The sequence below is a fragment of the Grammomys surdaster genome, unplaced genomic scaffold (assembly GCF_004785775.1).
Source record: "Grammomys surdaster isolate TR1022 unplaced genomic scaffold, NIH_TR_1.0 227, whole genome shotgun sequence".
NCBI classification, from domain to species: Eukaryota; Metazoa; Chordata; class Mammalia; order Rodentia; family Muridae; genus Grammomys; species Grammomys surdaster.
In genome coordinates this window covers 4080612-4096329 of record NW_021604672.1, presented here as the reverse complement: position 1 = coordinate 4096329, position 15718 = coordinate 4080612, and the positions used below count along the sequence as shown (strand labels likewise).

Below are 15718 nucleotides of genomic sequence, written 5' to 3'. Positions count from 1 at the left end.
GAGAGAGAGAGAGAGAGAGAGAGAGAGAGAGAGAGAGAGAGAGAGAGGTTCCCTAGACAAGTGCTTCTATCTCAAGATGAAAACTGAAATCAAACATATTGGAACCTTTTTCTGATGCCTTTATAACCAACCTGAAAGTAGCATGTCACATAACAGTAAGATGAAGTCCTTAACATCCAACCATAGCATCGACAGAGCATGATCGAATTTCTGTTTCTTTTAAAAAGGAGGATAATAATATCAACATCATGGGTAAGTTATCAAAAAGTATGGCAATAAGTTACTTGACATAACTCTAACATAATCTAAAATAAATTGTTAACATCCTTAAAGGAGTTAGTTAAATACTTAACTACCTTTGTTTTTATATAATCTACCCCACTAAAAAGAGAAATAAAACCTAAAGTATTCATGGGGAGTTTAAAACCTTTAGTTCTTCGGTCAGTAGAAGATGAAAATGAGTTACATACCTAATGCATGCATCCATGATTGTTCTGTAGCTCTTGTCTCCAGCAAGAACAGCTAGTTTGGGGGATAGATGTGGGATTCATTTTAACAAGAGTGGCCCAAATGCTCCTGCAAGGCATTGTGGGAACAGCAGTGAAATCAGTGTCTGAGGTCAGCTTCCCTCTGTCACCTCTCTATATTGATTGTTTCTGTAATATAATTCACTACATGTCAGTCAGTCTTGCTTTGCCAAATCCACAACTATTAAATCCATGCATGCTAAGGACCCTTTACCCACAGTGTTAAGTATGTGAGACACAGACCATTTCCTGGGTTATTTATAAGTGATGCTCTTTATGTTTTATAAGTTTTAAATTTTACTTCTGCTCCCTTCATAGTGTTTGTAACATTGAGAGGTGTTTTTTTGGGGGGGTAGGGGTTGCTTTAAGCTACTTTCTCTTCTAGGCAAGTATGTGATCTTAATATTGATTCTCAAGTAGTCTAAGCTCTCCACTGGCAAATTTGTATGTATCAGGACTTCGGGCCATGTTCCATGTGCTGCCTTTGAAATATGAGTACAATACAATGACTTCACATTGCGTGAGCATGCCAACCAAGTTGAGGCTGAGGGATCCAGCCACGACAGGCAGTCCTTTCATCCAGCGTGCTTCAAAACTGCCATAAATTATTGCTGTTGGATGTATTGCCAGGATTCTGGAGCCAGTTTTTGTGCATAAGAGGATTCACAGAGCATCTGCTACCACCCTACTACCCAATCAGCTAGCCAACATCTCTCCTCTCTGCGACAGTGGCTTGATACCATGGCTTTTGCCTCATGCAGAAGAACAATCATTTTACTTTTAGAAGGCTGAAAAAGATAAACCGTGGGTGTCAGAGCAGTAAAGTTTAAGGCGGAAATAAGTCAAACCACTTCAAAACTACTTTTAAAGTTTCAGACAGTAGGCCCGAAACTGAGAGAAACCTCAACTTTCTTACCTTCATCGTTGAAGCTAACATAGGCAGAAACCCTGATTGAAGAAAACCCATGCCTTCACGGATAGAAAATGCAAGTAACATCCCACATTAGCTTGGCTTTAAGTTACTGAATGCTTTCCCTCATTTCCCCTTGAGTCCCGTGATCTCTATACTTTCATTCCCCGTGTTTAGAGCTTCCAAAGAGACTCAGATGTTCTCTTCATCAGAGCAGAATATAAGCAATCCTCACATTACAGGGTGGAAGAATTGAGAGCCCTGTCCATATCCCCTTAAAGTAAACTAATCCGTAGTTTGTTTGATGGGGCAAATGTTCAGCTTTTCACATGATTTTTGCTGGAGCACCATGATCAATGCATTTCTTTGATGCATGAAAGAAGCTTCACAAAATATACTGTTTGAGGAGCTGGAGCCCAGCCTGGAAACATGCTCTGCTTTGTTCTTCTGGCAACTGGTTCCTGTCCAAAGCATCTCTCCATTGTGAGGATCTGTCTTTTCTCCTCCAGCCATGGCCCTCAAGCTACAATAACAGGCTCGTGATTTTTTTTTCTAGATACCAAAGTTATGAATACACTTTTATGAATATTTTCCTTTGAACTCACTTCTCTTGAAGCAGAAAAAAACAGCTATATGTCTTGCAGGGTTAACACTTGTAGGTAAAACATACAAATTGTTCCATTAGGGGCTGTAAAATGCTCCAAAATGCACATTGAAAAATTCCAAATCCTGGACAGTGTATGTGAAGTACTACCTCTACAGCTGCAGTTCTCAAAAAGTAATGTTTCTAACTGGCATGAATTTCACAAAACAGATTTCAGAGCCTGCTATCAAAATCCATGCCCCAAATGTCTCTCTTTATGACATCATGACTGCTTCTCTTCAATTCATGTAGCCTCTTGGTGAAATAGAACGGCAACTCCTAGAAAGCAAAGAAGCAAGCCTTCGTGGAGTTAAGCTGCTTAAGAGTTTGCTCTCCCCGTATCCCATTTCAAAGCATCCTTCAACCTCCTCTAAAAATAATTCTATGAACAACTCAACAGATTATAATAGAGCTCCTATTAATTTCACTCTCCCTCAAAAGGAGCTTAATCATTTCAGCTTATAATTCCGTATGCAGCAATGCCAACTATCATTCAGATTACTGACTAGATTTATTTTCCTGCTGCCTACTATTGCTTAAACCATGAACCATCAATGCAACAATTTATTTTCTGATGTGAAAAAAATGTATCTTCCACAAACTCCTTTTAACTATTTTTTTTCTGTCATATTAAAACAAAATTTAATCTGGAAAACTCAGCTCCCTTTAATCCTGCTTTGTGGCTTAGATTTCTCAGTCCTGGAGCTGCTCTCGTTGATAGCAGTTTGTGCTCAGGCTAATGCAAAAATAGCCTTGGTGTGGCAGGGAAATAAATCTGCACAGAGATGACAAGCCTTTGATGGCTAACACTGTGAAGTGACTCTTGGCAACAAAGGGTTTGAAAAATGTGACCTGGGCTGAGGGAATGCCCTGTGAAATGTTCAGCATGCAACTGTCACTTTATCTAACATGAATAATATTGTAGAAAGTTCTAGACAACAGAATGTGTGAGCTTTAAGGCCAGATTCTAAACATCTGGGTTCATATTCCACTGTGGCCATATACTGGTTCCATGATTTTGAAGAATATACTTAACTCTTCTATGTACCATAAAATAACGGTAATGATACCACCTACCTCTTGAGGTGATGAGAGGATTCCACTGCCGAACACATGTGAAGCACTTCTAGCATTTTCTGTCACACAGAATCATCACTCAGTAACTATTTGCTCTGGATGGGGAGGTAGCTCAGCTGACAGAGTACTTGCCTAACTTCCATCCCCAGTACCTCATAAGCTACATGCAAGGCAGCATGTCTATAACCTCCACCTGTAATCTCAGATGGAAATAGGATAGCCAGAAGTCCAAAGTCATCTCACCTACATAGTGAGGTCAAGGCCAAGGCCAGCCTCGCATAAATGAGGCTATGTCTCAAAAAAAGAAAAAAGAAAGAAAGAAAAGGTTAAGTGGGGCTGGGTTGCTCAATGGTTAAAAACACTTGCTGTTCTTGCTGGGGACCCAGGTTTGGTTTCCAGCATCAACATTGTAACTCACAAACATCTGTAACAGTTCCAGAGAGTATGGTGCCTTCTGACCTCCTAAAGCATTAGGCACAAACATGGTGCACATGTACGTGTAGCAGGCAACAGTCGTACACATAAAATAAGTATACTAAAAACAAAAACAAATTTAAAGTTAAGTTACAGAGGCACAACATCCCTTATAGCCTTAGAAACAGTACTGTAAAGGGAATTCTAAAAAATTTTCATGGTATAAAATATGAAATTACAATGTTTTATATTATAGTGATTATATCACTGTGCATAATTATGTAATCACATAACTAAAATTATATACTTTGCTTTTCCTACCTAGAACTTATATTTTAGCAAGTAAATTAGTTTCCATTACATCCACTGTTATTAAACTTAAAACCAAAAATATTTCTGAATATTTTAGCCCCTCATGTCGTTCTCTGCCTACACTTAGAAGAAAAACGACTTATCCATCTCTGTCCTGAACATAGGGGAGAGTGGCCCCAACTAACTTCATTTATATGAAATGATTGATTTCCCTAAGTGTTCATTTGATCAAGATTATTATTTATAGATAATTGTTTTCTATCTCTGAAAATAACTCAGGATGCCTACCTGTCTCCAGGAAAAAATAATGCTATTATCTCCCAAACCCAAACACCAGAAAAACTAATTGCAAAAAAAAGTGTCATAGCTTATGTCCTACTGTTATGATTCCTCAGTATTCACTCGAGGGTATACTCTGTGGCCTTTTTCTGTTTTTATCTTATCACAAGATACAAAAAGAAAATACATGTCTTATAGTTACATTAGTTGGAGGAGCTCCCCCAGATTTGAGATACAGTTTGATTCTACCTGTATAAGAAGTATGTGCAGTAAAACATGAGACTAACCAGAGAGGCACTAGTTATTCTGTTAATGCAATGGGATTATACTTCTGTATCCTTTTCCAATGGTTTTGTCACTAACTCTATTGTCTTTACAAATGAAAATTAAATGCATAAAAGTCTAGAAAACTGGACCATGCATTAAAACATACACTTTCTCATTTTACAGACATGGAAAACAAATTCACAATATATAATTTAATTCAGACTTTAATTTCCAAGAAATAAACTCCACAAAGCTTTTTTTTTTAAAGAAATTTAAGGGCTGTCAAAGTACGTGCCTGTGTTTCATTACACATTACATAACACACTATGTAATATCACGTATAAAACTACCACTCTACAACATCATTGTATTTAAGTTTGTTTACAACTCTATGACATTGGTAAGTGAATCTAATGTCATTTTAAAATTTTCATCCAAAAGAGTTTCAAAACTTATTTTTTATTTCTTTACATGTTTCTTTCTTGTCTGGAGAGGAAAATTAGTGAAGGCGTCATAGAATTCTACAATTTTCTGATCACATATTCAAAGACACCTACAGAATGAATCTGTGGGACAGAAGTCTACACAAAACATTTATCTGGAATCAGATTGTTTAAATGATGTCTTGAAGTTTCTGTAGAAGCAATTACCAGAAACTAAACTCAAATATTACAAGTGAAGATATTCCAGCACAAAGACCTGAATGATTTTGTTGAGATTGTCAATGGTTGGCGCGTGCAGATTTTCTTCATTGTCATCCATGGTGTGCCAGACTTCAGGGAAAGGAGAAGCTATCAGGTGAAGAACTGGGACACCTGTAGGAGAGAAGCAACTCGTGAGCAAGAATTCCCAGGGGGTGAACTAGAAAGTGACATTTGCAGGCAAAGAAAGATCCATATCCTTTAAGCCACTCGATAATTCATTGTTTCACAGCACATCTTCCATGTGTATGAGTACTTCAAGGCTTGTCAAACAAACATCAGTTAATCCAGTAAGGGGTGATAAGGCACCCATTGCCTGCAAAGCTCTTGTTCCAGGAGTGGAAAGGCAAGACCTTGCCTTTGTGAAGTTTGCATTCTAGTGGAAAAACAAATGAATACATACAAGACATAATCATGGGCACTGTTAAAGCTTTTTAAAAATAACAAAACAGGGTATGGGGATACAATAGAGGGCAGGCAAGGGGACTGAATGAACGAGGAGCTATTTAAAACCAGGGAAGAGTCTCTCCAGAAGCTAACATTTAAATAGAGGCACAAACTGAAAAGAAAGCAGGCCAGGCAAAGATCTAGAAATCAGCACTGTGGGTAACAACAGTCTGAAGTGTAAAGCCATGAGACTTGGGCTGAGCGGGGAACACAAGATGGCCAGTGTGGCCAAATCACAGAAAGAAGTGAAAAGCAAAGTAAGAGATGATTTTGAAACAGAATCAGAAAATGGAAGTCTTTTTAGGCCATGGTAAAGACTTTCTCTTTTGTTCTATTAAGACAGCAAACCAGGAGATTTAAAACAGTAAATATTAGCATAATTTGATTTTAAAAGATATGTACAAAAAAAAAGGAGAAGCAATAGTAAAGAGACCAATGGGGAGGCTTCCTAAAAGTCACTGAGTTAATTTAGACTTTTACATCGTGACACAGGATAGCTTTCTCTTTTTAAATAACATTTTATTCAATTTGATGTGCATTGGTGTTCTGCCTCCGTGTGTGTCTGTGTAAGGTGTCAAATGCCCTGGAACCAGAATTATAGACATTTGAGAGCTGTCACATGATTACTGGGAATTGAACCTGGGTCCTTTGGAAGAACAGCCAGTGCCCTTAAACATTGAGCTATCTCTACAGCCCCCAGGATATCTTTCTTACCAGCCAGGCCACATCAAAGTTGAATGAAGGGCAAGAATATATAGTTTAGCTTTACACAAGGCAAGGCAGGATGTCAGAGGATCCTGAGGTTTCCTACCTATGTAATAGGTATGGAGAAACAAAGAAGCCGTCAAGATTTCAGAATGTCTCTCATGAGAAAAGAGAAGCTATGACATGGTCAAACTAATCGATTTATTATATTTAATGAGTCCTATCATTCTTAGATGGTTGCAAATTAGGGGAAATGGGAATTATTGTGTAAATCTAGCATTGTATATAAGATTCAACTTAAATGGTCATCTTTAAGACTTAAACATACATAAGTGAGTAATACAGAAGTGGAACTCAGAGAAAGGGCAGATTTAAGACAGCTCCCAGCACGCTGACTTGAACAGCTGGATAAGTGTAGATCATTTACTGAAAGGGGCAAGACGAGGAGAGGAACATTCCATGACGCATGTTCTTCCATGTCAATGAACAGTAATAGGCTCTATCATTTCATCGATAATCCAAAGAAAGGGGCTAATAAAGGGATGGTCTTTTTGTTTCCCTTTGTTTCATCTGTATTTGTTAGCTTTAATTTTTTCATACAATATATTTTGATCATTTTCTTTCCCTTCTTCAACATCTCCAAGATCTCCCCCACATCCTGGCCCTCCCAATTTCATATTTCATATTCTCTCTCAAAATGAAAACAAAAAGGCAAAAAATACCAAAACAAAACAAACTAAAAGCAAGTGAACACATTTGTGTTGGCCAATAGAGCCTGCCCTGGAGTGTGGTTAATATACCCAATGTCACTCCACTGGGGGAAAAACTCACTGGGTGAAAACTGCAAATAGCTTCTTGGTTAGGGATAGCATTTTTAGTTAGGGGAATGTCCAAGTACCTGGTAAAGAGATATTAATGTACAAGCTGCATCTGAATAGCGCCTTCCATCAATTTAGACCAGGTGAGGGTTATCTAGATGTCTTCCTTATCATTTAATTCATTTTAATTATCTAACATTTATCTTATAGATATAAATCCACAAGGCACATGTTGGCCAAAACTTATTTATAGCAAAATACATATATTCCTTTTAAAAGATAGGCTCTCATTCTAATTAATTTAGTGTCTATTTTAGGTCTTTTAAAATAATTTTATATAGGCCAAAATATTAATATATAAATTTAATTCATTCAACCTTAAGGAAGCATGGGCTTAATGATTCAAAGTATACCAATATTATTCATGAATAATTTTTTTATCAAATATATGCAGCAGTTGGAGACCTGGAAACTTTCACAATTAAAGAAAGCTATCTGATGGTACCAGATTGATAAGTAAAGTTTGGAGAATAGGAAGATTCTTTTACATTAGACACTGGTAATTGCAGAGACTCTTAACTGGTTACAATGAGGAGAGTAAATGACTGTTGAATACAAAGCCATGATATAAATTAGGCATTTATATCATCTAAGTCTCAGTAAGCACCAAGGAAAGGGGATGCTAAAGATAGAAGAACCGGGAAGGATGGGAGAGTGGTATGAAATGGATGCATGACGAAGCCACGCACTCTTGAACTCACAACATGACCTGTATGAGATCTTTGTGATACTGGGCCCACAACTTCATGTCATGGAGAGTAGAAGATCTCACAAGGCCTCACCCCTCTCTGAGGATTTACACATAGTTATAATGGTTACTATTGGAGAGAGAGACATATACTTCCGTGGTTATTCTACTGGTAGGGTGCCCATACTTCTGTAAATAAGTTCTCATCTGCTCCCCTGTAAGCAACCCTAACAAAACCCACTTGGTCATTAAAAAAAATACATGAAAGGGGCAGGGAAACTGTTGAGGAAGGGAGTAATAAGAGAGGTAGGGGTCAAGAGAGGGCAAAGGGAGAGGAATGTGATCAAACTACATTATATACATCTATAAAAATGTTATTATGAAATACTACATGTAGGAGTAGTTAAGAGAGGAAGAGGAGGAGTAATGAGGAGAGGAGGAAAAGGAAGTGGAAGAGCCAGAAGAGGAGAGAGAAAAGGGAAAATGGAGGCGGATTTTCACATGTCTCCTGCTGTCAAAGGTAGGTGGTATATCTAGGTTGGGTATTGGGTTACACCTCTAATTGTGTGGGCATCTTGTTATTAATCATTACCAAACATATGAAGCCTTTGGTTAATCTGATGGTGCCAGGTTGCTAAGTAAAGTTTGGGGAACTGGAAGATTCTTTTACATTAGACACTGGTAACTGCAGAGACTCCTAACTGGTTACAATGAGGAGAATAAATGACTGTTGAAGAGTCTCATTCTCCTACTGGGCCCGTGTGGATGGTGGGATGGTCTGGGCAATGCCCAGCCTTGCAGAGACAGCATGGAAGATTGGCAGAGCCATCTCCCATGCTGGCATCTCATGGGTGACAGGGCTGGTGTTTCTTTCTGGCCATTTCTAGCTGTGGCACGCACGTGGCCTCCAGCCAAGACACATGGCAGCTGAGCTAGGCAGAGCCGCTGCAGCTTAGATAGTCAGTTTAACCAGAGGCCGAGTTTAAATAATTACATCAACAACTACATGCAATTAACATATAATAAAAAGGAATGAAAAAAGAATGTGAAAATAATATTGTTTTAAAATTTCAAAATGCGTATAAAGTATAATAAATACGGTAGACACAGTAGAAAAAAACACAATGTATAACAATGCACACACACACACACAGAGTTACCTCTTCTTAAAAATGGAATGTGGTCATCCTGGATAATATTTCCATAACCAAAATTCTGAAAATACTTCCTCTCCAAAGAATGATCCTTGAGTAAACCCAATTCATAAAGTTCCTTTTCTGTGGACAGCAATCAGACAGTAGATGAGCATCTAATTTTCTCTGATTAAGACTCAAAATACATCCTTATTTAGGGAGCTTGGAATCTTATCACACATAGAATTCTTCTCTACATATGGATCAGCAAACATAGCCAGATCTATGACAGTAAAGGTCTACACTGCACCTATGTATACTATGTATGCTTTGGTGTAGAGGAGAATAGAGACAGAGAGGCACACACGACACTGGTGTTGCTGGTGAAAACCTCTTTAAGAGTAAATTCTCCCTTCCCATTTGAACCAGTGTCCGAGCAAACCTTGGGCACTGGCTCACCACCCACTCTTACATCACCCAGAGGAAGCGCAACTCCCAGATGCCCTGACACACCCAGGATCACAGGAAATGCAGGGACAAAGGATGGAGCAGAGACTGAAGGAAAGGCCATCCAGAGACTGCACCACCTAGGGATCCAGCTCATCTGCAGACACCAAACCCAGACACTATTGCTGATGCCAAGAAACACTTGCTGACAAGAGCCTGGTAAAGCTGTTCCCTGAGAGGCTCTGCCAGGGACTTACCTATGCAGATGTGGATGCTTGTAGCCAACCATCAGACTGAGCAGGGAGACCACAGTGAAGGAGTTAGGGAAAGGATGGAAGGAGCTGAAGAGGTTTGCAACCCCATAGGAAGAACAACAATATCAACCAACCAGACTCCTTAAAGCTCCCAGGGACTAAACCACCAACCAAAGAGTACACATGGAGGGACTCATGGCTCCAGCTGCATATGTAGCAGAGGATGGCCTTATCGGGCATCACTGGGAGGAGCCCCTTGGTCCTGTGGAGGCTTCCAGTGTAGAGGAATACTAGTGCTCTAAGGCTCCAGTGGGTGGGCAGGTAAGGGAAGCACTCTCATAGAGGCAGGGCGAGGGGGAGGGGATGGGGGTTTGTGGAGGGGAAACTGGGAAGGGGGATAACATTTGAAATGTAAATAAATAAAATAATCAATTAGAAAAAAGATTAAAAGAGACCAAGAATCTAATGACAAAAGAAAAAGTAGATAGTAGAACAACTGAAATTGAGAAAGAGAAAATAAGAGTGAAAGGTGTTGGGAGAACTCAGGCTCAGATGCTCATAGGTCCAGATGGTGCATGGGGAACGTCTACGGAGGGATGTGAGGTTTAAAGTGGGATGTGCAAACAGCGTAGGATGACATAGATCAATGCCACTGTGTGGGAACAAAACTACTGTGACCTCTATCAGTGATTCTCAAGGGGCGGCTCCTGATCGGCAGTTTCAGTATCACCTGAGATGCAAATTAACTGGTACTACTTCTGACTTCATGAATCAGACATTCGGGTTACAGTCCAGTAATCCATGCATTAGCATGAACTTGGGGGATTCTGATCTGTCCTGAAGTTTGAGAACCACTGACCCACACAGCCCATCACCCTTGTTGTCCTGTAACACATAGCTCGTACACATCACCCTTGTGCTGCTTGTTACAAAATGGTAAGATATCATGAGATGATAAAACAAGGAAATAATTCCTGGGATAGGTGTTCATTTTTGTGATTATTAAATTTCAAGGGTAAAACTGTATCAACTAGGAAGCAAGTGTAATGGGATTTTAAGAACACTGAGAAAGCCCCAACTACCACCATATATAATGTTCTATCAATATATTTCCTTAACCATGGGGTACATTTTTCTCATACAATTAAAAAAATAGTTAAAATGTAAATTCCACAAACGAGGACAGTGCAATAGATTTTAATCACAATATGGCACAATTTATTGATGTATGAGTTTCAGAAAAGGAAATAAGAGAGGCACACAGAGCCCTTGGTGGGGACAGACAAAGGAAGAAAATAGAAGGAGACAAATTTGAGATGGAAAATGAAATTAAATTCCAGAGTATCTTTTGGCATCATTTCTAAGAATCTATAAATGTAGTGTTTTGACATTTGTATTTCAAAATAGAATTCCACCTAAGAATCTAAACTGGGCCAGCTGAAGAATTAGGATTAATAAACTAATTGGTAGGGTAAGACAAATGCCAGCGAGGTATGTTAAATATGTAAATAAAACATTTAAACCATAAATTGCGATTTTAAGGTGTAGTGCTTGTCAGTAGGGAGAAAGAGCGTTTTGCTCTGTAGTAGCTGCGATGCTTACCAATTGCTTGAAGTCTATTAAACCATCTGGTAGTCTTGGGGAAAAAATTAGGAAATGTTGGATTTGCCGCTCCAATTAAATCTAGTAAGACCAACAGGTCCTAAGAGAGAAAAAATATTGCTTTGTCACAGTCACCCAGGCATGGATCAGACCCAGCGACAGAGAAAAACAGTCAAAACTAAACACATTTTAATAATCGAGAATCACATGGAGCTTTTCAAATGAAAAGGGATTTGGTGACATTATTAGCTAACCGGTTTAGAGAAGATCTTGCTTACACAACACGGATAAATGGAGATGTAGTAGACATCAGAGGAACATAAGTAAGGATAAACCAGAAGGGAGACTTGATGCATATTTTACGGTTTGAGAAAAGAATAAGTTTGCTGTATGTGGTAGTCCAAGCCTGTCTGGTCTATGCCTTTGTGATTAAGCACTTCTAACTTTAATCTGTAACGATAGGTGAGCGTGAAGACAGCATGTGAGAAAAAATTCCTTTAAAGGCAACCATATACATCATGCTACTGGATCGCCATTTCCTTGTGTAGCAAACAGGAGTTCAATCCAGCTACTCTCTAAAGTCTCCTGTTATAACATTCCAAATTAAGCCAATTTCTCTTAGCTTATTTTAGCCATAAAACATCAGCAGACTTGAGGACTCACTTCCTGAAGACCACCACCTAGATTAAGACATTCTGATTTAGTAATAAAATAAGCGAAATACTGTGTGGGTAACTCCCTACTGTGAAACCTGACATACACTTTATAAATGCTTCCAGGTTTCAAGATTCTAAAGATATGGTATACATGAAAGATATATACATACACATATATATAATTGATATACATATTCACTCATTTGGGAAAATGTCTGTTTGAAATAGGAACATATTCATGAGACTGGATAAGCCTCTGAGAAATAGATGGGCTTTTCCATCACTGTGGATCATATATCTGTACTGAAAAGTAACTACTAATTATCTGCATCTCTTCTCATTTGTCGGAACCCTCTGAGCTGCTCAAGCACAAGTGAATGAGTGAAGTGATGACCACGTGACTTTGACTCATGGTGAGCTGTCCGAGTACCCGAGAAAGTCATGCTCACATAAGGAGTGTTAGAGAATTACAGAGGACATCAGTTGCTCCTTTGAGTCATAGGGTGACAAAGAGCAGGTATGTGTGAAGGCAGGGTGGAGGGTTTAGGAAGAGTATCAGAGACAACTGGAGAACACTGGGAGGAATGACATCCCGAGGATAGCATAAGGTTCTAAGCTGGAGTTGATGGGGACTTGGTGACAGATGTAGTATGGGAAGAGAGTCATAGGAGGGGATTTAGGCCACAGAAGGAAGATGTATGGAGGTTGGATGCTAAACCCGCTATTTAGTAATAGCAGCAGAATTTTAAGGCATCCTCAAAATGTCTGTCCCCTCACATCATCAGTGCTATGTCAACCTACCATATCAAATTAAACATCTTCACTGTAGTCACTGTACTGCCTTAAACACACGGGAAAGTCCTCACTCTGTCCTCTTTCCTCTGCCCTGGACTTCCCAGCCTCCTCTGCCTGAGAAAGGCCTTTCTCTCGCCATACTACACCCTTTTAGAGTAGAGGGGTGCTCTCACTAAACCATGAATCTAATGACTCCTTAATCTGATTTTCACATCATTTTAACTAAGCTCAGCCAAACACAGCTTCTAACATAGAATCATTCTTTTTAGGTCTGGGATTCCTCAAAAATCCAGTGCTTGCCAAGGAATGTTCCACAATAAACAGTACTCTGAGGATTTCGTGGAGCTTTCAGGTCTTTACTTGGTCTTAGTAGCCTTTTCTCTGGAGACAGGGACTGAGCTACAGAGCCGAGGTAATTACTCAGACTAACCATGCCATCCAGTTGGTTGGTGCCTCTTGATCCAGGAGGGTGAGGGCTTGATGCCATCTTCTGAGCTAAGTGCCGAGACCCATACAAAGAATCTTGAGGAGACCAGTGATGAAAAGCCTCTTCACCATCAAAGAAAATTAGCCGGAGCGAGAGATCTGGCTTGGAACCAGAGACATCCTAAAAAAATTGAAAAAAAAAAAAAACTTGAAAAAAAAAGAAAACAAACCAATGGAAACTAACTTCAACCAATCACAGACTCCCAGACTGTATATTAAAAAGCACTTAATTAGGACATATTGACCTGGGATTGTCTTCAGAGATATCTATGAACAGTAGTATATCTTCAAGATGGGTTTATGATGATCATCAGTGGAAACAGAGAACAAAAATGCTCCAGTCATTTAAAAATTCACATTCTCTCCTAGTAACTGGCAGAAAGACACTTGTTCCATGAAGCAAAGAGGTCCAAGCAAATGAAGATGTGCCAGAAGTTACTTGTTACCACCTCCAACCCAAACATCATCATACTCCTTCTAAAACAAAATGTCTTACATGTGCCCTTACTCCCTAGCAAGCCGTTACACTAGGGCTGCTGTGATGAGCACTGTGACCTGCCACTGAATTCAGGTGGATGTGTTGCACCAGCTGCAGCCTCTCCTGGGATGCACCTCATGGGAACAGCCTATATCCCATGACTACCTATTCAGACACTTGCGCCTCTCTATAGGGCCACCACCTCCACAACTCCCTGGAAGTTAGCTGAGGCTGCTGTAAAACCTGCACTGCAGCTCCATTGCTCCCTCCTCCTAATCCCGTCTAGTCTCTCTCCCTGCCAGTGTTGGTCCCAGGCCACTCCCTACTCACTGACCTGAATGCTCATCAGGTGACATTCCACCTTGGAATGTGCTTCCTGCAAACCCAACCTAAAACAACTGGCTGGGTACCTTCTCACCTTACTGGAGTCTGAAATCTGTTGAATCTAAGTTGAAGAGTCTACCCTAGGAACAGTGTAGGGACACAAACAGAATAATTATAGTGTTTCTCTTCAGAGAATGTATACATTTGGCAAGTTAGGAAAGAGAAAACAAATACATGGGTATGGTAATGTAATATGCCAAGGGGCTCAAGTGTGAAACATGCATCCAGTGAAGAGTGGGAAGAATGAGAGAAGGAGCCCTTGAGACAGCAAGCAAGGCTGTGTGAGACAGACACTATTTGGGAAAACTAAAAAGGTTTACATATTTAATACAGTTATGACTCTCCTGTACAGATCAGTCCTTTTGGCATTCAAGTCCCCAAGCCCTCTTCACAGCTAAACTTCTATGATGACCCTAGTTACTCCATACTTTGGTCAAATTTCTGGCAATCATTCCAGTCCTTCCTTTATATACACTGTCAGCTTCTTTGTTTCTATTCATAGTCTCACTTTCATGGAACAAAATAATAACATGGAGTACCATTGTCTACCTGTGCTGTGACTATTCTCAAGATGCTGAACCTAGCTAGAAAAGATGAACCACCAGGCCATGTGCTAGCTTGAAACCCATGAGCACAAACTTTGATACAGCCTTTCTGTACTGTGCTGTATACACACAAATGCAGCCATGCTGTATGTTCTGGGTTCGTTCACTCATGCTGAGTATTTCACACTTTTCCTTTTCCCTAACCCACAGTTCCCCAGCTCATCCATCTGCACTCGCAAGTGAAGGCCTTGATTTCCTCTTGTCAGTCGACTTAGATGTGAGTCTCCCAACACACGAACTGATTTCCATCTCCTCTTGTCTGCTCAAGGACATTGCTTTAGCAAACGCCATTTCTCCTACATTAGGTCTTCTGTCTCTACTGGACAGTTCTATGGGTTTTCTATCTTTGTTAACTGTTGGCCTTTTTGCCCATTTGTAGAAAAACTCACTGAAAAAGTTTTAGATGTGCAGTGTTCCTGAGGCTTATTCTTCAATTCCATTTTAAAAAAAAAAAAAATCTGGGTGTTAACCCAGGAGCCCCAAGCATGCGAGGCAATTGTTCTACCAAATGAATCATGTTCCCTGAAGTAATAATACATTAATTCACTCTAAACTCCCTGGCAGGTGTACACACACTTCTCACTACTGCTCTAAAGTTGTGGATTTGCAAGTGAAAGACACACACACACACACACACACACACACACACTCACACGGAGCAAACAGCCTTTTATTTTAATATGTCTTAAACAGTTCAATGATTTGGCACTTCCAAACCTCCCCGCAGCTAACACACTCTCCCCTCCAATGTTCCTGAATTATTACTTACTAAATAAAACCTATATTCCACCCTGGCCACCACAGTCCCAGGCCTGTAGCCCTCCTGGACAATGATCCCTGATTCTTATATGTTGTCAGTCTCTCTGTCTCTCTCTGTCCTACACTTCTCAGGCCGGGACCTTCTCACCAGCAATGGAGATTCTCCTCCTTCCTCGAGTTCCTTCCCGGGGACCCTCAAAGTCCCGCCTCTCACTCCTGCCTAGCCATTGGCTGCAGAAGACATGTGAATTCCCGTGTAATTTTGGAACCC

General features: G+C 39.9%; 1 protein-coding gene across 2 annotated transcripts in view; it reads right to left on the bottom strand.

The window, feature by feature from the left end:
- Positions 1-4635: 4635 nt before the first annotated feature.
- Positions 4636-15718, bottom strand: part of Qpct (glutaminyl-peptide cyclotransferase) — a 34705-nt gene continuing 23622 nt past the window's right edge. For both annotated transcript variants that reach the window (XM_028773446.1, XM_028773447.1), the window contains 4 exons: positions 13166-13342; positions 11285-11384; positions 9009-9125; positions 4636-5244 (listed from right to left, as the gene is read on the bottom strand). In XM_028773446.1, the coding sequence (XP_028629279.1) occupies positions 5099-5244; positions 9009-9125; positions 11285-11384; positions 13166-13342 (540 nt within the window). In that variant the 3' untranslated portion in view covers positions 4636-5098. The remainder of the gene's footprint in view (positions 5245-9008; positions 9126-11284; positions 11385-13165; positions 13343-15718) is intronic.